Raw genomic sequence first — 24,486 nt, 5'->3', positions numbered from 1 at the left:
GTAGCTGATGATAATACAGAACAAACACGTTTCATATTCTGTTTTCACAGATTGGTAAAGCAGTATAACTTATATAAAGAAAATAAGAACAAAATAAGGTTCTCATGCTGGTTGTACAGAAGGATGGTAAAAACTATACTATCTGATGAATGGCATAGTTAGTTGTATTAGCACTGTCTGGCAGGACTTTATGCATTGTATGCCATATGACTGTGTTGTTATTGCACCAGAAGGGAAGCTGAGTTTTGATCTAGCTTGGTAAGAAGTAAAATACAGTACAATGAATACACCAACATTTTTTTCAGTTCACAGAAAATGAGGCTAAAATTAGGGGTCGGCTTATCCAAGTGTGAAGATGAAAGCTATCTAGGCTGAGGCTTCAGCAATAGTCCTTGTATCTGTCCTGTAGCTTACAACCTCCCATGAGAGCAGCTCCACTGCATTCCCATGACAATGAACCCTAAAGCACTCATGGGGGGGGGTTCAAAATTGCAGGGGAAATGTCAGGACTGTTGCCAGAGCAAAAAGAGGTAACAATGACAGAAAACACACTTCCAATGCTAACTCTGCAGCAGGTACATGCTTTGCCTGAAGGCTGGAGGGTGGGCTTATTCGAGGGTCACACATTTTCCCAGTTTTTCAGGGAAAAGTTGGGGGCGGGATTATCTGCGGGTAAGCATATCCCTGAGTGTACTAGTATACAGTGATTTAAAACCTGAACTAAGCAAACTGAAGCGTGGCCACCTCACATTAATCCTAACACTTCTATGCAAATTGACATCTCAGCAATAGAACAATTTCATTTCAGTTATATTGTACTGTGATATAAGATTATAAGTTGTGGCTCCTAAAAAAGTAATATGTCAACAAATATGGAGGGCAGTTTCTCTTCTACTCAGAAAAAAATGCCTAATGAGGCATTTTTCAATCCTATAATGAACAAAAGATGATTGCAAGACACTGTAGTCTTCTTCTTTTATTGTGCTTTATATACAATTTTAAACAAACATGGATCCTAGTTTAATCCCTTTGGTGTACTAATAAGGAGAGCAACAGGAGTAAATACACACTCGTTTTCCTAATGAATTGGTGTGCAGGCAGACATCTTAAAGAACATCAACTCTAACCAACACGCACAATGGCAAGTATGGAGGCGAGCGTGGGCATGTAACATATAGTAGACTAGACAAATAACATTTATATTGCTCTTTTCTCCTGGCAGACTCAAAGCGCTTGAGCTGCAGCCACTAGGGCGCGCCACTCAGTAGGCAGCAGCAGTGTTAGGGAGCCTAGCCCAGGACTCCTTACTGAATGGGTGCTGGCTTACTGAACAGGAAGAAATTGATTGACAATGAGCCTGGTATTCTGACCCTCTGAGCAGCAATGGAATGAAAGTCAATGGGATGAATATCAAAGTTTCTTTTTTACCAATGGAGCTGTACCAAAGCATTAAGCAAAGGACCAACAAAAGCCAATAGTAGAATATCTGTAAAATCACCAATATTCTACCATTGAGCAGTGGCAAATATCAGTTTGTTATGGATAATTTACTATATATAACCTAACCCTCTGCTCACACGAGCCCGCCTCTTTCTATGCCTAACCCTAACCAACAACTCCCTTCCATGAGCTCTCTGCCAATCCCAAAATCTAACCCTATTCTTATATGAGCCCTCCTCTACTGATGCCTAGCATTAACCCCCCCCCCCTCCTTAATATCTGCCTGTATCAATGCCATCTTCTGCAGCAAAATATTTACCTCTACCACCATCTGTGCCACCTACTATGTTACTGCAGTGCCCAAATTACAATGTGGGCACTGCTATAGCCACAATTAACATTGCAGACTGTGCAACACCCATTTTAACACATGGCCGTCGGTAAGCAAAATTATCTGCTTCGGTAAATTCAACCTAGTATAACGATTTGTCTTTTTGCACGATATTTATGATTCAGAATATTACTGTGAAATATGCATTTTACTTTAGTCTGTGTCTGACACTTAATGTTTTTAAGGTAATTTTTCTATTAATTTGCTACGTTGCAGGTTATTAACCCACACCTTAGAGAACATTTTCTAATAACAAATGGACGCTTGGTGATGACAAAAAAAGAAGCTTGAGAAACAACAACACATAAGCCACGGTCCACAGTGCCCTGCATTTACAAATACACGAGAATATGAATACAGCCACTCAGCGGTTGCCTCAGTCATTGAAGGTCTCAGGACCCAGGTGTGGAGAACATAAATGTAAAAATGAAACCATCAAGATCAAACAGTCGTGGCTTCTGCATTGAGAATTCATGTTGTTTTGTACAAAAAGAGAATGCAAGCGAGGCTTGATATTAATATGGCAAAAAAGGTCTCTTGTGGAGAAGGGCACAGTGCAGAACACGTTTCTCACGTCTCATTGACATTCTTTTCACTGAAGAAAAAAGATGCTAGCTAAATACTACAGCCTGCCTCAGTTTCTAGGTACAGATCAAATGTCATATATATATATATATATATATATATATATATATATATATATATATATATATATATATATATATATATATATATATATATACACATACACATATACTTTCAATCACATTTCTCGCTCGAAAAAAAAAAAAAAAAAAAAGACTTTTATAATTTTTACCAAATTGCCATAAAATGTAATGTTGATTGTAGTATGTGTGGCCGTATTAAGAGTGTGTACACATATCCACTTTCACTGGCAAGTGGCCAATTTTACGGTATACCGTACTATTGGAACCTATTAAAAAGGGCCCCCCATTCATATCAATGCACATTTTTTCTCTCTTGGTGCCAGGTGTATAAAAAGGCGCCACTATGATATAAAACAATGATATCATTTGTGAAAGGGCACCGCAAAAATATAAAACAAATATATTGCTTGTTATCTTTCTTTAACTTTCATTTACATACCAAATGTATCAATTACAATAACCCATTATTTAACAAATAATTGTTTCCAAAACTCTGTAATTGATTCTAAAACTGAATTTTTTTTTTACTTTTCAGCTTTTTGAACCAAAACGAGCAGCTTCTGCTATTCTCACTTATGTTACAAATTACCATTTTTCAACAAACTTACTTAAACTTATACACAAAAAAAAGTTTATTTTTACGTTTTGACTCCTCAATTATCATGTTTTTTAATTCTATGTTAAATAAAACCATAAACAATCATATACTAATATTACACAAACAAAATGGGGAATTAAGGTTAAGCACCACTAGGGGGCTCTTAGGGTTAGGCACCACCAGGAGGGTCTTAGGGTTAGGCACCACCAGGGGAGTCTTAGGCTTAGACACCACCAGGAGGTTCTTAGGGTTAGGCACCACCAGGAGGGGTCTTAGGGTTAGACAACACCAGGGGGGGGGAGGTCTTAGGATTACGCACCACTGGGGGAGGGTGTCTTAGGGTGAGGCACCAGCAGGTTGAAGTGGGGAATAGTTGAATATCAGCATTATAAACATTATTTTACTTTACATCCTGGCACCCATTTTATTAAACAATAACTTTAATATCATTTATTACTTGTGCCATTTTTTACTGGATCCTTTAGTATACACACACAATTTTACCACTTCGATGTATAAAGTCTCATACACACATACAAAGGTCGAGGATGACCGAGGCTGTACAGATGTGTCGATAGCCTCCAGGCGTTCGAAGGTTTGGTTGCTATGCAGGGGTAGAAGGGCCAACGGAGTAACACCAAAGGGTGGCGGTGAGCTGGGATTATTATACCCTTGGCCAGTTCTTGACCAAGTCAATCTGCCAGGTAGACTGCTTGCTGAGAGGCATCTGCTGCCACTGTACACAGACAAGATTTTTGTCCAAGGCGGTATTTATTGGCCACCTTGATAAAAAAATGTACGCATATGACTTAAGCCTTATACACACTCTAGATTGTTCTTGCAAAAACTAGTATGTGTACAGCCACACCAATGCATCAGAGAGAGATCTGGAGTGCCGGATTGTTTTTGCCAAGTGCATCGTTCACCTCATGCTGTTTGCTTTTCTGTCATGTGCCGTACCATTATCCCTCATCCATATAGCTTTGCAACGCTTCTGTACAGCACATGGCCCTGCATTTTCGAGCATGGGGCAACATTCCTCCTGCATTTGAAAATACCCTTTGAATAGTCTGGCTAATCTGCTGGAACAGAGGGAAGAAACTGAAAGCTGAGGAGCAGATGGACAAAAGACTATGGAAGTTGCGGGGCCACGCCCAGCCAGGCACACTCACCCGTCTCGCTCCTGCAGTTGGGAGCGCTCTGCATTTGTGCAGGACGTTATCAGGAATGGGAGAGCTACTGGGGAGCGCGCCTGGCCAGATCGCACAATGAAGTGTGACTCGGCCAAGCTTTCAGCCTGAATTACGGGGGACCTGTGCCACCCAGGGAGATGGCGAGGGATGAGCGGCCTTAAGGAAGCCCCAGGTAAGTATACAACCTGAGATGCTTCTCGTCTCAAGTTCCCTTTAATATACGGCTTTAAGAAGTAATATATAGTTATTCAAACAACCACTACATCATTGTGTGCAATTTCTGTGTATGAAACAAAACCTGAAGTGAAAATAAACTCATGATATAATGAATTGTATGTGTAGTACTGCTAAGAAATAGAACATTAGTAGCAAATAAAAGTCTCCTATTGTTTTCCAGTACAGGAAGAGTTAATAAACTTCAGTTGTTGTCTATGGAAGAGAGCTGCTCTGAGCTCATGTTTTCTGAACAGCAAAGAAACAGTGAGAGACAACTTGAGAGTAGGTTTTACTCCAGTAAGGTTCGAAGGGCCATTATTTCTGCAATTATGACAGAGTGATGCAGTGTTAGTAAAAAAATAAAAAAAAAAGTTATATAACTGAAAATAAAGATATGAGACTCGTCTTTGCTACTAATGTTCTGTTCCTTATCTGTACTACACATACAATTCATTATATTATATTTTTTTCAGCTTTAAGTCTTCCTTAATAAAGTGTATTTAGAAAAATGAACATTCCCATTAACTGTTCTAATGACTTACAGCCAGAAACTATCAAGTACTTGAACTCTCAACCTTTGGCTAAGGCTTTCAGAGTATTATTTATTACATACTGCACATGCAACTCTGGTGCTAGGATCAATTATATTCTCTGACCTTTGCATGTAATCTGTGTTAATTAGACTACAGATATGCTAGTGAAAGTGAATAACGCCTTCTCTACCCCCAAAAGCAAACGTGAGGGAAACACATTCCCTAGTCAGAGAAAACGAATGCACTGAATGGATTTTGACCTGTTCCTAATTAGTCTTTAATAAAGAGATAGTGCAGAAAACACATCTTGTTAAAATTCCTTGTGTATTGTGCATTGGATAAAGCTAAAATAATACAATAGTTCTATTCAGAGTGGTTCAAAAGGGCCCGAAAAACAACATCAGTATGTAGACCTGTGACTTGTTTGTATACCTAGCATACAAACTGGATTTCTCAAACAAACCATTAAACACAGCAGTTACTAATCTGTGGAGAAATGTAATATTTCCATGTTCATAACAGAGTGGTCAAACGTTAAGGGAGGCCATGCATGGGCAAGCAAGTGGTGCAATGGATTCACACATGACTTGAGACAATCAAGTCATAGAGCGTTTAGGAACATATAACTAATAACCATTTCTAATCATGACTGAAATGACTGAGACCAAGAAACATTATTTATCTGTGATGGGGCATGGCTGCACACAAGAATTAATCTTTCTTCAGCTCACATTCCCTGTTACAGATCTTCTGATTTATGGGCATGCTTGGTAACAACCCAGTCACAGAGAAATATCTTCTGATCTGCATTTCATATTTGCACACATAACATTATTATTATGTATTTATACTGTATATCTCTGACATCTGCAGCCCTTTACAGTATAAATAGATGTATCACTAACTGTCCCTCACAGCAGTTCACAGTCTAATCCCCAGGGCCGGGCCGAGGCATAGGCTGTAGAGGCTCCAGCCTCAGGGCGCAGTGTAGGAGGGGGTGCAGAATTCATTCAGCTGTCATTCCTAATTGTGTATGAAGCAGAAAGAAATAAGAAAAGGGGATACATGGCAGTGACTGTAAGCCAGATAACTAGATATTAAGGTGTTGGGGAGGTTGTGGGCCCTGTGGCCCTCTTAGTCTAATAGCAATCAGTGTGTGACGGCTGGGGTGGGAGGGATGGAGGGGCGCACTTTGGTGTCTCAGCCTTGGGTGCTGGAGGACCTTGTCCTGGCTCTGCTAATCCCTATAGCATAGTCATGGTCTAAGGTTCCGTTCATATTCTAAAACCATTTATTAAAGAGGACCAGAACTCAGAACTTTCTCTCTACTCTAAAAGATAAGCAACACCATAATAACCTTTAAAGAAAAACATTTATTTGTTACAGCTGATACAAATCCTGCAATACATCTGCAGTATGTCTACTTCCTGGTTTCATGGAAGCAGACATAGTGTTAACATCCTGTGTTTACAAATATGCTGCTCTGCTGAGTCAGCCAGCTGAAACAGCTGAGAGATCAAATTACAGTTATGATTAGTCACAGATGGGGGGGGGGGATTAAACAGGCAAAACTCTCTAAATACATACAATATGCAAGTGTGTATGTTTTCCTTCTGTTCTGTGCAAGAGTTCAGGTCCACTTAAAGGGAAACCAACTAAATTCTTTGTATATTTTTAGGATATGACATGAAACAATAGTATCAACAGTACACTGGCTTTAGAAGTTACAATATTGTGTAGATTCCACTGTAGCAAACAGGACTTTTTTTTTTTTACTATAAATGTATTTTACATATACAGGAATGCTTCAGAAATGCAGGATCTAAAGCTGCCAAACAAGGGTCAGCATAGTTGAATACCCTAAGAAAAGTTACAGTCAAGATTATTGTTATACTGGCCACAAAGGTTTCAATGGCAGTTGATCAATGGATTATTGTAATACTGGCTGCATAGGTTTCAATTGCAGTTGTTCAATGGTATATGTCCTTTCAGAGAACTAGGATAGCATGTGTAAGACTAGGCTGTAGTGCTCCCAATGCCTAAAGTAAAACGGACTATGTGGATATGAACACTTCTGATAGGATAGAGCCAAAAGTCACTGTACAGGAAAGATAATAATGAACTCAGAAGATGTGGAATGTTTTCAGCCCCATCTTATTTTTATCCAATGCTGTGTCATTTGTTTGTACTACAATCAGGGCTTCGGACACCTGCAATATGATGTCGAACCATTCTGTAATGTAGTAATGCATGCTTAGACTATTTTAGTTCTTTGTCTTACTCCTGTAATATTACAGTACTTAATAATATATCTGACAGCATCATGTCATTCAATGAGAAGTGATTGTGCATTTTAAATAGGAAACAAACACGCGATGATATCCTCAGCAAACACTGCTTTTTGACACATGTAAAATGAAATAAGGCAAAACAAACAATATTTTGCAGTGATTTTGGAAATGATCCCAAAAGCACAAGTCCCAGATATCTAATTTAATATGACTAAATGTTAAGTCATTCTGGAGAGGCATTATTTTTACCATGATTCACCATTTGAATTTCAATTTCTTTCAGATGTGTAAAATGCATTAAACAGGAACTTGTGCTTTGAGATACTGAATGCACAGAAACATAAAAGAGTAGAAATTGCCAGCAAACAGGCATGCAAAAGAGAGGTAGTATTTAAAGATAGACTTACATGGCTGTTGAGAAGAGAACTTCTGTGACTTGAAAGGCCGTCAGACTTTTGCAGTGTCTCAATCGCCATTTCAATCTGATAATAAATGTCATTGAAAACAAGCTCAAGACAAGATAGCATTTAAAAAGCAAAAGCAATACAGACAGGCTGTTGAGTTTATAGAGAATACTATTCAAAACAGTCAACCAGTACAAAGAAAATAAAACTGAAATGACATGCACTTCATTATCCCAGCACCCACCACCAAATCAAAGACAGAAGGAGCCCCCATAAACACAGAAATAAACCATAACCAGTAATGCAAAACATAATGTAAGATCTATAAGAGATGTGTATCAAAATTACTTGTGATGTGAACTTTCTGCTATCAGTTGCTAGGAGTGTTGGCTCATTTGTTAGTGAAAACAATCATTTATAAGTTTTAACCAACAGTGTGCTGACAGGCAGTGATACTACATGCATGTTCTACTCAGTAGAGCAGGATGTACTTTCTTATGGAAAAGAGGGATGAAGGGCACAAGGCAGGAGGCTCCCTGCAGTGCCCAGGGACGAAAAAAAAATCAGCCACAGCCAATTGCTTGTCACCTGTTTTGATAGGTACGTTAAACAGAGAATGTCTGAACAGATATCAGCGGATTGATTATGAACGACCAATTTAGATGCCTTTTTTTGTTTACCCAACTTACTGCAAGACATTTTAGTATAAAGATATCACAAAACATCAATGTAGGTTTTCTGACACAAATTCATAGCAAAATTGCACACAAATGCAAATGCACACAATATAAGTTTCAAGGAGTGCAAATTGAACATTAGTCCGCAGACAGCAAGAACTGTCCTGCTCAAAATTAAATCAAGGGTAACATACTTATACAAAACTAGTGTAAACCAATAAAACATCTTGTTGGCAATACTCCATCCTAATGTCTTTGGATCTCAGACACAGAATAGAAAAAATACAATACAATTCCCCATGTCTAGATGTATTCATTACAAAGGCAATCATTATATTTTATAACTTAGTCCACTGGCTAATTGATGGAGGATACAGGGCCATGAACTGTAGAACTATAGCTTTTTCTGGAAACAAATAAGACCACCTGAATAAAAGTAGTGCATTGGTAGTTCCAATAGTCACTTTGGGCAGAAGCAGAATACACAAAGCTGTAGGACCTCCCTTACATTGTGAAAGGAATTGTGTAATCTCAGCCCAGAAACCCTGGATCATGAGACACTGCCAAAATGTAAAAGCAATGCCTGTAAATAGTTTAAAACATATACGATAATGGTGTCACAGGGGCCAATCATTTCCCACCAACATTCATGATGTAAATATCAACTCATTTGAGATGAAAACTGTTCTATTACTTATCTCTGAGAAATGAAAATAAAGATACTCTTTTACTGCCTTCTGCTGTACTGTATAGTATCCTTTACATCCAACAACTCACTCACTGGCCAATTTGAGGTACACTGGTTGACTTGATAATGTGTGGCACTTTTGTGATCCATGAATGAATGTATTATAACCACTTGTTATATTGCCAGATACATTCATAGTTATGATTCAACTTTAAGCACCTGATATGTATACATATTTGATAACATATAGAAATATATTTTTGAGCATACATGCTAGCTGGAAAGTCCTGGCACTCACAGCAATATACATATGGCTTAGTCTGTGAAACAATGAAGGGACATATATGGAGTCTGACATTTCATGAACGTGTGTGAATCAGACTAAGCCTGTGCACATATTGTTTGGGCCATGTCAGCAGAGCATTAGTCTGGAATCCCTGGAGAATAAGGGCTAGTTCACAGTGCTCAGTTGTATTGTAGAATAATTCTGCATATCAACTCATTGCCCATACAATTCTACGGGGCTGTTCACAGTACTGGATTCTAAATGATCGCACTATTCTAACTCACTATTAAAGTCTATATGTCCAGTCTTCATTGCAGTTTGCACTCTTTATAACGCATGCGTTATACAACGGACCACTGTGAACCCAGCCACAGATTGTAGCTTTAATCAATCTAGAACAGTCAGCAATTAAAGATGATTACTGATTGGCGAGTATACATTACTGCCCTTTCCTCATTGCTGTTTACAAATGTCAAAAAAGGGTATTAATATCTTTGCTTCAAAAGTATGGATCAAGACTCTTTTCCATTCACCTTCTACTGGCAGCATGTAGCTTTATTAAATGCATTGGGTAGATACAGAGCATTAATATTTTATAATAGGAACACCCAAGCTGCAGCTACAAGCATACCAAGGAATGGGAAGACTTACGTATCATAAACTGATGTTTCATAAAATATAAACCATTTAGATCAGGGGATTTTCACTACCTTTTGTGCTCAAAATATCCAATAGTTATCTGAATCACATCAACACCATTGACAAGTGATATATTTATAATCCAGAGTTGAACTTAAGTAAGGGGGAAGAACGGAAAAGGCTGAGCGGTGTCTGTGAAGCTTGCTAGTTGGTGCTCTGTGTCATCTTGATGCAGCTACTGAACTTGTGTTTTGACAGAAGAAGCATGGTACAGAAGAGGAGAGTGGGCTAAAGTAATAGGTTTCAGACAAGTAACTCATTGAGAGTGAAAGGAAAAGGAAATAGGACAGTGTTAGAGAGCATTTTTTGTAATCTTGACAAGGCTTCATATTGCTTAACGGCTTGACACTAAAATGCTGTCAGCAAAGACTTTCTCTGAATACCTTCAACTATTTTTAGCATAGCAGAAATAATTATTTCTTCACTTGAAGGCGATCATGAGCCATGCAAAAATTAGAAAGATGCCTTCAATCAGCAATTTTTAAGGTTGGATATGTATATTTTTACTTTAATTGGCTCTGTAACTCAGAGGGAAATTAGAATGATTTTGGTCAAATTTTCTTTTTTCTAAATGAGCACGCTTACGTTTACTGACTAATAGTGTGTGTGTGTGTGTGTGTGTGTCTTCAAACAGGTGGGCAGCTGTCTTAAGGTGGCCACACACAATACAGTAAAATGATCCAATTTTACAGTAATTCGATAAAAACGATCATATCTCTCGAAAAAAATTGAAAGCTTTTTTTTTTTTATTTGACTGAAAAATCCGATCGGATTTCCCGTTTTTTTTCGATTTAAATCGATCCAGAATGCCAGATATTTCTCTCCAATCTCTACTAAAGATTGTATGGTTTGTGCTGGATTGTTAATTTACACACCTTAGCAATTTTCTCTGAGTTTCCAATCATTTTTATCATAATTGAGGAAAAAATTGAACATAGGTATGTGGTACATTGTAGCTGAATCTGTGTTTTCTGGTGTCTTTTCAAGCCCAAGCCTGCATCCTTGTGGCTCTGCTCAGGAATCATTATAGCTGAGTCATTATAGCAAAGCCAGACTGAATGCTCAGTCTGGGATTTTATCAGGGCTGATTAGAAGCAAGCTGAACAGTGAAGAATTAAACAGAGAGCGGGGTAGGTGTTTTCTCTAATGTTCCCACTGATAAATATGGTAAAATACATGAGGGTATTTAATCTCTGGTTCCCTTTGAGGGACCAAAAGTAATGGGACAGAATAAAAATCATAAATAAAACTTTCACTTTTTAATACAGGTAGCCCCGACTCCTGAATGGCCGATTTACAAACAACCTGCCGATCCCGTCGAGATGAAGTCATCGTCGGGTGCCGTCACCTATTTTTGTAAGTCAGGGACTCCTTGTTAGATGGAGCAGCTGGAAAAAAAACAAGTGTGCGGAGAGAAGGTGGAGGTGGTCAGAGGGGTATGTGACGTAACTCCCTGATTCTGTAAGAGGAGGAGGAAGAGGTCGGGTCAGAGGGGGATGTGACACGCTGGGCTGATTACGAGCTACACTTTGTGCTGCTATTGAGTATAGTAGTTGCTGCTGCTGCTACTGTCTATTTTGTTTTCCTTTGCAGAATGAGTTAATAAGAACAAAAGAAAGATATGGACTGTGTTAGACTACTCTCAGTGCCATTGCAGATGGACTACATGTCCCAGCTTATCCTGGCCTAATATTTAATAGAAATATATATATGTTCCGATTTAAGAACGGATTCAGGTTAAGAACAAACCTATAGTCCCTATCTTGTTCGTTAACCGGGGACTACCTGTACGTGATTGCAAAGACAGTTGCAGTAGAGACCTGGCAGAGCATCATCAGGGATGAGACCCAGCATCTGGTGAGGTCTATGCGTTCCAGACTTCAGGCTGTAATTGACTGCAAAGGGTTTGCAACCAAGTATTAAAAAGTGGAAGTTTTATTTATGATTTTTATTCTGTCCCAATACTTTTGGTCCGTTAACAAGTGGAAGGCACATATGCAAACTGTTGTAATTCCTACACCATTCACCTGATTCGGATATAAATACCCTCAAAATAAAGCTGACAGTCTGCAGTTAAAGCACATTGTGTTCGTTTCATTTTAAATCTATTGCGGTTGTGTATAGAACCAAAATGTTACAATTGTGTCGATGTTCCAATATTTATGAACCTGAATGTAAAAGAGCTAATACAGAAGTATAATTTCAGTTATTGTTATTTTAGAATTTGGTAATTCCTTGACTGCATAGTTCATCAAGTGTTCTTAATACCTAATGAGTAAGTGTCCTAGAAAAAAGCAAGGATTATAGATTGGAACTTTACGACTTCAGTCACAGCATGCTTGTTCCAGCTGACTTATGATGTGCAGTAAGATCACCCTATGTCAGCATTACATGTAACTCTTGAAAAATGGATTCCTTGTTTGATGGATGGAGAGGCTGCACTTGTGCACAGAAGCCAGGCTCCTTTGATGTGAAATAGAAAACCAATTAAAAAAAGCAATTTTACTAGTTCAGTACAAGTCAAAACAATGTGTACTGATACTATGGGAAGAGGAGGAGTGATAACGGCGCTGCACAGGAAGGAACAACTTCTGGTGGGTAGGGTAAGGAGGGGAATAAAGCAGACAGCCATCTCCATTGCTTAAATATCCTGCATGTGTATAGAGCCTTAGGGTGCTATCTTAGATACCCTTATATTAAGAGGCTGAGCAGATCCCCAGGCTAAAGTCAAATAAAAAAGGTAAATTATTACATATTCGATTAAACAAAAATAAAACATGTTTTTTTTTACATAAAGCACACATGTACTATATTTTATTATAATCCAGCATTGAAAATCCATATTTATTTTTCCAAAATGTAATGTGTTCTTTTGCAGTATTCTTTCCTAACTGCATAATCCCTAACCAACTGCCTGCACTCATCACATCTCAACCCACACACTAACCAGAAACCCTGCAGCCAGAATATTTATATTTCCTACTGAGCCTTCTCATTAGTCCAGATCAATCATGTTCATGTTGATAGAAATTTTGATTGATGCGGATCAAAGGGAAGCCTCAGCGGGAAATTCAAATATGCTGGCTTTCAGTTTGCAGAGGGGTTGTGAACAGGGTAGGTGTCATGCCAAGAAATAACGTTACAGAATAAGGAAAGAAAAACTCCAAAGGAGAACAGAATACAAGGTTTTGGACAACAGATGTGGATCGCGATACTGAAATTTAATGTATTAAAAACCAGATGTGTTTTATTCCATTTTAAAAAACTGCACAATGGGGGTGTAGCTTTTCAATCATTTTGAAGAATAATTAAAGGACACCTGAAGTGAAAGGGATATGGAGGCTGACAGATTTATTTCCTTTTAAACAATGGCATTTGTCTGACGTCCTACTCATCTTTCATGCATCAGTAGTGTCTGAATCACACACCTGAAATCGGCATGCAGCTAATCTATTCAGGCTTCAGTCAGAAACATCTGATCTGCATATGCTTGTTTGGTGTATATGGCTAAAAGTATTGAAGGCAGAAGATCAGCAGAACAATAAGACAACAAGGTAATATGCATTGTTTAAAAGGAAATAAATATGTCAGCCTCCATATCCCTCTCACTTCAGGTGTCTTTGAAGAAATCAGAAAATGTTATATTATTTATGTGGGTGGGGGTGGCGAACTGGTCCCCGTAATAAAGTGACCGTATAGCACCATAAGCCCCTCATTCTATTACCTCCCTACCTCTTGGGAAATAATCTTATGTCTGTAAACATTGTGACAAGGGTGTTTTGGAATGTGGTGGTAGATTTCCCACCATCTCTGGCAAGGTACCCTCCAATGTTGAAAGTATGCAGGTTTCAAGTAACTAATCTATGTGTGTACCCATTTTTTTTTTTTACCAATTCCAGCCCATGGCTTTTAACACTAGGGGGCAATTCACAAATAAAAAGGGTAGAAAACTTTCTGGGCCAATTAGACCTCTTTAATCCATTCGCCTTCCGTCGTTTTCACTTGAGAAATGTTCACCTCCGATTCATTAGCCTATAACTTTATCACTACTTATCACAATGAACTGATCTATATCTTGTTTTTTCCGCCACCAATTAGGCTTTTTTTGGGGGTACATTTTGCTAAGAGCCAGTTTACTGTAAATGCATTTTAACAGGAAGAAAAAGAAAAAACCGGCAAAAATTGATTAATTCTCAGTTTTCAGCCATTATAGTTTTAAATCAATACATGCCTCCATAATTAAAACTCACCTATTGTATTTGCCCATATGTCCCAGGTATTACACCGTTAAAATTATGTCCCTATCACAATGTATGGCGACAATATTTTATTTGGAAATAAAGGTGCATTTTTTCCGTTTTGCATCTATCACTATTTACAAGTTTAAAATAAAAAAATATAGCAATATTTCATCTTTACATTGATATTTAAAAAGTTTAGACCCTTAGGTAAATATTTACATGTTTTTTTTTTATTGTAATGTTTTTGTTTTTTTATAGTAAACATTTTATTTGAGTAGTTTTGGGAGGGTGGGAGGTAAACAATAGGTTTATTATGTAAATGTGTGTTAATTTTCATTTTTTTAAACTTTTAGTTGTAGTATTACTTTTTGGCCACAAGATGAGTGAGTTTGTTTACATGACGTCACTCTAAGCGTAACACCGCTTAGAGCGACGCATGGGGGAGGTAACAGCCAGAAAAGGCGCAGCTTCCGAGAGAAGCTGTCGCTTTTTCAGCAGGGGAGAGCAATCAGTGACCGGGCACCATAGCCCAATTCACTGATTGCCTGGCTAACGAACCGCGGGCCGGGAGCGCGCGTGCACATGCGCGATTGGCCGTGGTAGCGCGCATGGAACCAAAATAGGTTAACATGAAAGGCTGAGGGCGGTGAAATCACCAACTGTCAACTGCTCTTGTAAACCAGCCTGGCGCTTACTAGTGCTCGGCACCGCGGTGGAAAGGCAGTCTAATCTAATGCCATGTCACTTTTTTGCCACCAGACAACACCACTGTGGTTCAAAGGATGACATGCATGGAGTTACAGTACAATTGCAGCCATTTGGCTGCAAGTAAAGGTACCTTAATGGCACTTAATACCAGCAGCTGGAAGGCCTAAGAGGCCCTTAAAGTCCTTTTTTTTGGGGTGTGTGTGTGTGTGTGTGGGGGGGGGGGTTATAATGCATGTATAAGAGGATGATCCATTTGATTAATTTATGACATTTACTGGGTTTTAATTCACAAATACAGTAAAACGTTTAGTAACAATAATCAAGTTAAATATAATAATTGTCTTTGAAGATATCAAACATTTGTTTTTAAAAAAAAAGATTTTAATATTTAGTATAGAAAAGAAAACCTTTTGTGCTGCATTAAAAAGCAACATTTATGATTTTCCTAATTGCTAATTTTAATAATAACTATGAAAGAAATGTCTGCTTTAAAGAAGGTGTACTAAGATGACTTTTTAAAATAAAAAAATCCCTATGTAACACTACAGTTAAGGCTTTAAAATGTAAATCTAATTAATAAAATAACAACAGTATAGAAGAACACATTTTTATAGATGTATATATTTTTTTTTAAATAGTAGTATGGACTATGGTTAGGAGGAAAGGGTATAGTATTTGTGCTTTTGCTAAAACAGCAAAAGTTGCTAAATTGGTATTGTATTAGAAATTATATGATTGGATTAATTTCTATGCCATGGAAGATGCTGACACTATATGCATTATTATTATTAATAATAATAATAATAATAATAATATGTAATTATTTGCTGTCAATGTTTTTTTTAAATGGACACAAGGACATTTAGAATCTATACTCCATATTGTAAACTGTGCTCACTTAAACCATACATTTGAGCACAGAGGAATTTAAGGGAATAAAAACTACTGTAGGTAAAGGACAAATGAGACGAAGAGTTAAATCTATCTTTATTTACCCGGGGCTTCTTCCAGCCCCTAGAAGTCTTCTGGGTCCCTCGCCGCAGCTCCGGTGTTCCCTGGTGTTCCGCTGGCCACCCTTAAGGCTCACCAACCCATCGGTGGATCGGCGATTCTGTGCATATGCAGGCACGTATGAGTTTTGTGAACGCACCCATGTCACTGGGCGCACAGTGATGTGGGCACATTTGCGAGCGGAAGCAGGTGCAGTCCATGCCCAGTAATGTGGTGCATTCGCAAGCCGGAGCTCGAATACGCCTGGGCATGTGCAGGCGCAGTACACGCACAGTGATGCAGTAGCTCACACACGCAAAAACGCGCTGACCCGCCGATGGGAGCAACAGGGTTGCGGCAAGGGATCCAGAAGACTTCTAGGGGCTGGAGGAAGCCCCAGGTAAGTAAAGATAGATTAAACTCTTCACCTTGTGTATCCTTTAAAGGGAAGCTGGATAGCATACTGGTTAGGGGTGCAGCCTTTGATGTAGGCGGCGCCCCAGGGTGTGTTTGGTTTTTGTAAGCTATTTTAAACAATAAGTGGTCTTACCTCGGGTAAGGAATGGAATTTAAGAATATATTTATTGGATAGGAATTAGACACAAGTGAGCATGTACAGTATTTCATGGGCCTTACCCGCTTTTTCACATAAATATAACAGTGTCTTTTCAAAGAAACACTGCAGACTAGGAGCGCCTTTATCAGAGTAACAAGAAATACTCACCTCACCTCAGTCATTACTGCATAGAAAGAACTTTATCATGAAGAACTGTAAAATGTAAAATACATGTGTATAATAAGTACATTCCTCCCAGATTAAAATGCACTATAAATTAGGATTTCCTTTATTCTTTACAAAAGCACTCCTTGGATTGGACCTTATCAAAGATGCCAGCCAGTCTCCCTACTTACTTACACACAATTATGACAGGAGGATAGAGCAGCTGCAATTAAGTATGCACTTTTGGAAATTAAAAAAAAAACCCTGGGAATTCCCTATGAGGACATGGATGAGTCCAAAACCAGATCTCTCCAATTTTTACAACCTATTGTAAGTGACAGCTACATAGGAACAAATGAATTTATAGTGCATTTTACTTCAGAACAGATGTACATTTTATACATATGCATAGACATGCATTTCAAATTTGACAATTGTTCACAATATTAGGCCTGTCTGCAGTATAATTATATGGGGGTCTATACATAGGTTTCACACTCAAAAATACTGCCCATACAATAACTTTGTCACAAATGTCTTGTCTTCTAACAACCTACAATTTTACACAGAATGTCTTAGGGCCCGTTTCCACTAGAAGCGGTGCGATGCGCTTACATAGCCGTATCGCATCGGGTGTATGCTGAAACACATGCACGGCAATGGAAGAGTTTCCACTGCCTGCATGTTGTGCGGAGCGGTGCGGAGCGATCCAAGAATCTGCAGCATGCTGCAGATTCTCGCACGGCCGAATCCGCCCACAGTCGCGTTCCATCTCCTCCATTGACTTCCGCATCAGGAGATGCGGAAGTGATATGGCCGGTGGCGGAAGTGATGCAATGCGGCTAGGTAGCCGCATTCGCATCACTTTGTAATGGAAACCGGCCCTAAGTGTTACCAATTCATATTTTATATACTCTACTGTGTGATATTGGTTTTGAGGTTCTATAACAGGTCAGAAATTAATATTTTCCATGCATGTGCTTGATTTTAATAACAGAGAAGACTAATATAAATAGAAAGCCAAACTCATACTCTGAGTTTATGAAAATAATAACCAATAAAAAAGGCTAGAACATTTTGAACTAAATCTGGGTATAATTAGGTTTCAGTGTAATAAAGTCTACATATTTATTCAGCAACACATTCTTCTATAAAGATTCTTTCATTATACCGACAACATGATTCATTTCACCTCACTATCAATTGAGGATGTGACCTTTCCCATCCAATAATCCTTTGTTTAACCTTCTGCTGTACATAAAAATTGAAGTGCGGCATCACAGCATGATGGGTAGAAAGCGACCAAGATCGTTTTGGGATTCTTTTATAATTTCTAAGTATACAGAAAAATGTTCCAATTAAAGGTGTCTCAGATTGTTAGGTGAGAAGCTCTTTTCTGCATATGAATAAAACACGGCATAAGAGGAGCTGATCAAGAATGTGAGAGGAAGACAGAACTGTGTTGCAGTTTCAATTCACAGTTGGATGAATAATTTTACCCTGCAATTTATACAATTATATCTAGTCTGGTATGAACATTGAATCAACAGAAAGATAATACAATGTTAAATATATTTAACCCCCTGGATAAAAGAGGATCCTGCGGTGTAGTAAAGTGGTTGACATTATAAAAGGAACACCAGAAAGTTACACGTACAGCTAAATATATTCATTCAGTATAAAATACCGGCTACACATGAGAAAGTACAAGACTTTTTTATGTACACTTGGAGGGAGTCCTGAACCAGTTATATATTTATTTGGTCTGCATCAAAGTTATTATGAAAAAAAATGCAGGTTATTTGTTACTAACAGTCAGCATGCTGCAACCAGTCCATCTGTTATCTTAATATTTTGTGACTGGATATCCCTGCTGATAGTGAATAACTGACTAACAGCTAACATGCCATTCACAGATTGACAAAGAAGGAAGAGGACAGCTTTAGGAAACAAGCTGTGCTGCTTACTTTCATATCAGTTTTACTAATAATATTCTCTTACCAAAAGAAAGGATGTTTTGTTAATAAAAACATCCCTTGAGGAGTTTCCATGACGGAAATCGGCCTGGTTAGAAATCTCAATGTCTGCCTCCCTAGAAATACTGTATGTGGGATAGTGATATCACCTGTAACATTTAAACAATGCTTGCATGATCAAGGAGCACTGGCTCATGCATCTGGTACATTATAGGATGGGAGATGCTATCCTAAACACTAGGAGCAAAACCAATACGACTGTCCCATGATGGAAATGCCACAAAAGGAAGCCGGTTGATTTTGTGACTGTAGGCCTTATAAGAGGATATTATATGTCTATTTAGGTTTCTTTTAACACATGATTTCTAATATTATCCAGTACAGTGTAGGTCCACTTTAAATAAAGTGCACATTACTGCTCAAAGAAAAAGTCACTGAAAATACCTCTTTGTCAATTTGTAACGCCTGATGACTATAGCGCCTCTATCTTCCCCATCTTGCACCCTGCTAGTCTGGTAGAAGATAGCAGAAATTTAATATGGAAACATCCCCATAAATCTCATACATGATGGAAAAAGCATGTCAGAAAAAAAAATATCCTTTAGGTTAGCCCACCTAAAAACAAGCCACCATAGATGCATATACTGTATTTGGATACATAAATGTTGGGTATGGGAGAAATAAAAATCAAAATAAGTAGGAAATCTAAATGCAAACAAGGTGTGCAAACAAATTATCTTCAACTATAAAGTGATGAGAAAGTGATAAATTAAGTAAAAGTAACTGTACTGCTCTGAAAGTAAAAAAAGAAAAAGGGTATTTGTTGATGGATATCCAAGACCATCCAAGAACATGAAGGGGTGTAATACAGAGCCTAAACCCCTTAACAGTAAAGTTAGGCCACGTCCCCCTAACCCCCTGTTATGCTCCCCAGAATCTCCTCAGTTTCAGGGGGTGGGGGTCCGAAATGTGATGTGGCAGATTGAGGTAGTAAGTAGAGTTGGGACAACAGGAATGGAGCAGAAGTGGCTCCAGGTAACTTTGAGAAATTGCGATTATTGAGTAGGTGGTGGATTCACACACCATGGGTGGATATTTGGAAGGTGGAGGGTAGAGTATTAGCTTAGTTATAGAGGAGAGAGTGGATAGTTAGAAAAATGGGCTTTGATTTAACCATAGACATGAAAATATAGGAGAAATCTGATATTCTGAACACTGCTAGAAGCCAATGATTCCAGAAATTCTTGTGCTTAGCGTCGTATGCACAGTGCCATTATAGTGGACACATGCTACCACAACTGCTAGGTGAGCTAAAGTGGGTGCATTGGTTTGCTAGCTTAATGACCAACTAACAAAAACAACAACACTTCAAGGACTTCAAATAGAGATAACACAACAATGTGTTGTCACAGTGGCCAAGTTGGAAAAGTTCAGAGACTATGGGCAGGTCAGCCTGGGGATTATTTGAAAGCCTTGGGACATAGAAGACATTTTCCAAACTTGGCCTGAATTTATTTAAAACTGTCTGCCACTAGGTGGGAAGTGTTTGATCACTTGGTCATATTCAACAACTAGGAGACTTTCTGAAAATGTTAGTGAAACAGTGATTCAGTGATTGCAGATGTATAAACCCATGTTCTGTGAGAATGCCTTAATAGATGTAAGTTCTGGTTATATTCCGGCAGAGTTAACACACACGTTTAAGAGTTCATGGCTCTCAAAGCCACTGAGAGTCACTGAATTGAGAACCAGCCAGTCCATGCACAGGCATGTGATTGGGGGAGGGGGGGGGGGCACAGTTCAGGACATTAAGAAAACCATGATATGCAGAAACTAGGGAGTAGTTACCACCCTCACCCCTTACATATGTGCAGAGGCTGTGGCAATTTTTCATTTGTGACAGCGACAGAAGAAGTGAAGGGCGAGCTTAAAAGCCCTAGTTTGAATTTTATAACGCCTGATTGTGGCTGAATGCTTGCAACTGCAATCAATCCAATGATAATTCACTTACTTTTCAGCAACGTCCACCAGGATCCAATATAAACCAGGCAAGGGCAGCATACACTTGCTTTTATTGTTTACCGTGCTGCTATCTTTACTTGACTTCAGTTCTACTTTAAAGAGACACTGAAGCAAAAAAAAATATTATGATATAATGAATTGGTTGTCTAGTACGGATAAATACTAGAACATTAGTAGCAAAGAAAACATTCTCATATTTTAATTTTCAGTTATATAGTGTTTTTATAACATTGCATCATTCTCTAATATTTGCAGTTTGCACGCTACTTAGCATTCTAAATGATTTTACAGAGTAGGCCAGTGAACTATTAAACTGTTCTCTGGAGAGAAAAATAAGATACAGTGACTGACAGTTGAGATAACAAGCTTCAGAAGACAGAGCTCTCTGCAACTTTGAAAGTCGTGGAGCTCAATGGCTCTTTTGCATAGATAACAACTGGAGTTTCTTAACTCTTCCTGTACTGGAAACCGCATGCCGTATGTCTCTGCTCCTAATGTTTTATTTCTTAGCTGTACTACACATACAAATCATTATATCATAAATTTTTTTTCGCTTCAGTGTCTCTTTAACAGAATGATACCACCTATAAAATGAATCACTCATTATTTAGCTTTTTCACTTTCTTATTTTATATAACAAACGTTCCATTACTGCGAGAAGCTCATAGTAAGTGTTTCAGAAGCTAACTCTTTACTTTCGCTGTAACCACTATTTTGCCTTAAGAGACTTGATAGAAAGTTTTGAAGACATTCTTACAAGCTTCCAAGGCCAGACACAAGTCACATTAAAACCAAGCATAACAGGAGTAGCTAATTGGAAGAAAGCGCACAGTACAAATAATCTATTTGCAACAATTCTTACCATTTCTAGTATATTAAGCAACATGGATCAACTGCTGACAAGTAGCTCCTTGGTGACAAGCACTTGAAAACAATTACCAGGGAAAAAAATGATATGTGCTAGTTCGTTATAAGAAGGAAATATAAAGAGTAAGCTACAGTCTTTTCTGACACTAGCTGTTGCTAAGGAGAAGGTCAATGGTCTGTTCACACCTGTATCTTTTGTAAATTAGATTTCACAATGCACTTACTGTTGCTGGAGAGGCGCGGGTTGTATGACTCACAGAATGGCCTGAGTTTTCCATGGAATTGCCAATCAAGTAGGTTCCACCAGTGCTGCTAATGATTTGTCCTCCAGAGACCCCCATCTGAATTGCTCCACTGCCCACCATGTTGTGAGATGAGACAACGGTGGTCACCTGTGCAGATCCACCCTGGGTGTCAAAGTAGTTGCCCCCAGTGTTCTGGCTGTACATCTGAGTTTCAGTGTATGGGTATGTTGTTGTCCGGCTTCAGCAAAAAAAATAAAAAGTAGGAATAAAAAAAAAAAAAAAAAAAAAAAAAAGCAAAGATAAATCATAAAATTAGACTTAAAATAAAAATGTGTTATATTTATAATATAAATATATGAATGTATTTTATTCAAAAATAAATGTGAAAAGTCAATTCAAGTAACTTATTTTTGTTACAGAGCACCCTCACTATCCTTATATACTATAATGTGGATAAGGACAATTACACTTACTCACTTGGCCACAATCAGTAGTTTAAGGAGCTTTCTCCAGCCCCTTGCAGCTGACATGTCCCACGCCGCACCTCTGCTCTCAGGCGCTGGCCAGCTGGCCCCGCATGTTGTCTCGCCAGGCGTCCTCTGCTTCGCTTGTGCGAGCACCTCTGTCAATCAAGGCCACGTTGTTCACGGCTAACTGCACAGAACTACTGTCCTTGTGCAGTACGCCGCGTGCAACGTGGACTTGATTGACAGCGGGGCTTCGCACAGGCACAGTAAGGAAGACCTCAAGGTCCTCCTCTGCATCGTGCGGGGGGACCCCGGGCCGGCGGCTGCGAACGGAGCTGTCAACGTGGGACAGTCAGCTGCAAGGGGCTGGAGAAAACCCCAGGTAAGTAAATTGGCTTTCAAGACATTTGCCTGATGACTCCTTTAACTCCCTGGTGCTAACCCCGAGTCAGACCCGGAGTAGAAAATAGCAGCCAGGAGCGGTAACCTCGAGCCTGACTCATGGTAGCTGCTGGGAGCTCTATACAAAATCCAGCGCGCAGTGGGCGTTTTAACTCACCTCTCCCGGGATCCAGACACCGGCAGCCATTCTTCTTCCTGTCTTCGTATGCTCTGCCTCCACCTGGTGAGATCGCCATCTGTCCTCATGATGACAAATGGCAATCTCACTACAGGGTTACAGCGCCACCCGGAGGACAGAGAGAGAATTTTAGCACTAGATCCCAGGGAGGTGGGTAAATGCTGTGTTGCTGCAGATCTCTTTGCGGTGTGATTTGTTTCCCGATTTTAGCATCTAAAAGCATGCTAAAAAATTGCACCGCTTTTAGACCTAAAATCTGGAAATAATCAAACCACTAGAGAGGTTAAAGCAAACCTTAACTGAAAATAAATGTATGAGATAATTAATTGTATGTGTAGTAATAATGGTAATAAACCTTTCATAGAGTGTCATATTCTTATTTTTAGTTTATTGGGTGCATTTGTAAGACTGAACTGTATACAGTAGCTATGTCACTGTACATAAAATCTGCCTTACGGTGGCCATTCACTAGTAGATTTTTTTTTGCATTGATATCTGTCTGATTGCATCATTCAGATTATTAAACATTTCATGCTGGAATCGACTGAAAATATGTGAGTAGCCCAGTGTAGTAGAAAGCAAAGGAGGAGGCACCGCTTCTTTAAAATCCCTTTATTCCGGTGGGGGAAGTAGCAGGTACATAGCAGTGGGGGTATCAGATGCCTGACAGCTGTTTCGCTGGTTTAAACCAGCTTCTTCAGAGGCAGATTGTACAAAAGACATTGTTAAAAACACTCCTTAAGTACAAAGGTGCAGGTTATTGCCACCTCCCACTTCCTTTCCGCAGGTAAAGAACCTTATTGGACAAAGGACAACATGGATCACCTCCATGCCTCTCTATAGGTAGTCTCCCGGCATACAGCCAATAGCTGTTAACAGCCGTGACTTACCCAGAGGGCTTGTCGTCATTGGCAATCACGTCGACCAATAGATCAGGAGTGGGCGGGAGCCTCAACCCGTCCCCTGTCCGGAAGAAAACGAATCTGTGTAACATGCGCTGGAGCGCATCCATTACGGAAGAACTTCCGTATTGGGCGGCGGAAGCCTACCTCATAGAGTCACATGGGAAGCTCTAGCCAATAGGCGAGCAGCGGGTCTCCCCGCATCCAAGTCCCACGACTCTCACTGGTCATTGGCTTTGCCCACCCTGTCTAGGACACGCCTCCTGCCTAAAGTAAACACAATTCGGGATCTTCATACCGGACAGTACTAAATTCATTAAAAACAGTAAAAACAATTAAAGATAGCTTCCGAATAGATACTAGATAGGAATAGCTGATTAGAACACGATAACAAGAAGAAAGCACAGCCTGGTAAATGTTCCATTATTTTTCACCATAGAATCAGCACCTTTACCTGGATCATAACTGGATACAACGGGGAGAATTCAGTATGGACTTAGGAAGCAATGTAACTCGTTTCTATCATTTAGACCTAAAGGACCACAGGCTTTTGTTAAAAAACAAAATAAATAATTACATTTTGAAATTTTCAGCCCTGTTCTCTTAACAGCAGTGTTTTCTCAGCCTGTTACTATAGTTATTACTCCTGTTTAGGCTAGGTTCACAGAGGGAGTTGCGTTGCA

General features: G+C 39.1%; 1 protein-coding gene across 6 annotated transcripts in view; it reads right to left on the bottom strand.

Moving 5' to 3' along the window:
* RFX3 (regulatory factor X3) overlaps window positions 1-24,486 on the bottom strand; it is a 367,918-nt gene that overhangs the window by 77,586 nt on the left and 265,846 nt on the right. For 5 of the 6 annotated variants that reach the window (XM_068271397.1, XM_068271398.1, XM_068271396.1 and 2 more), the window contains 2 exons: window positions 21,834-22,092; window positions 7,738-7,812 (listed from right to left, as the gene is read on the bottom strand). In XM_068271397.1, the coding sequence (XP_068127498.1) occupies window positions 7,738-7,812; window positions 21,834-22,092 (334 nt within the window). The remainder of the gene's footprint in view (window positions 1-7,737; window positions 7,813-21,833; window positions 22,093-24,486) is intronic. The other variant, XM_068271400.1, reaches the window with a different exon arrangement.

This window comes from Hyperolius riggenbachi, chromosome 1, assembly GCF_040937935.1.
Source record: "Hyperolius riggenbachi isolate aHypRig1 chromosome 1, aHypRig1.pri, whole genome shotgun sequence".
Lineage (NCBI taxonomy): Eukaryota > Metazoa > Chordata > Amphibia > Anura > Hyperoliidae > Hyperolius > Hyperolius riggenbachi.
This window is presented reverse-complemented; position numbering and strand designations above follow the sequence as displayed.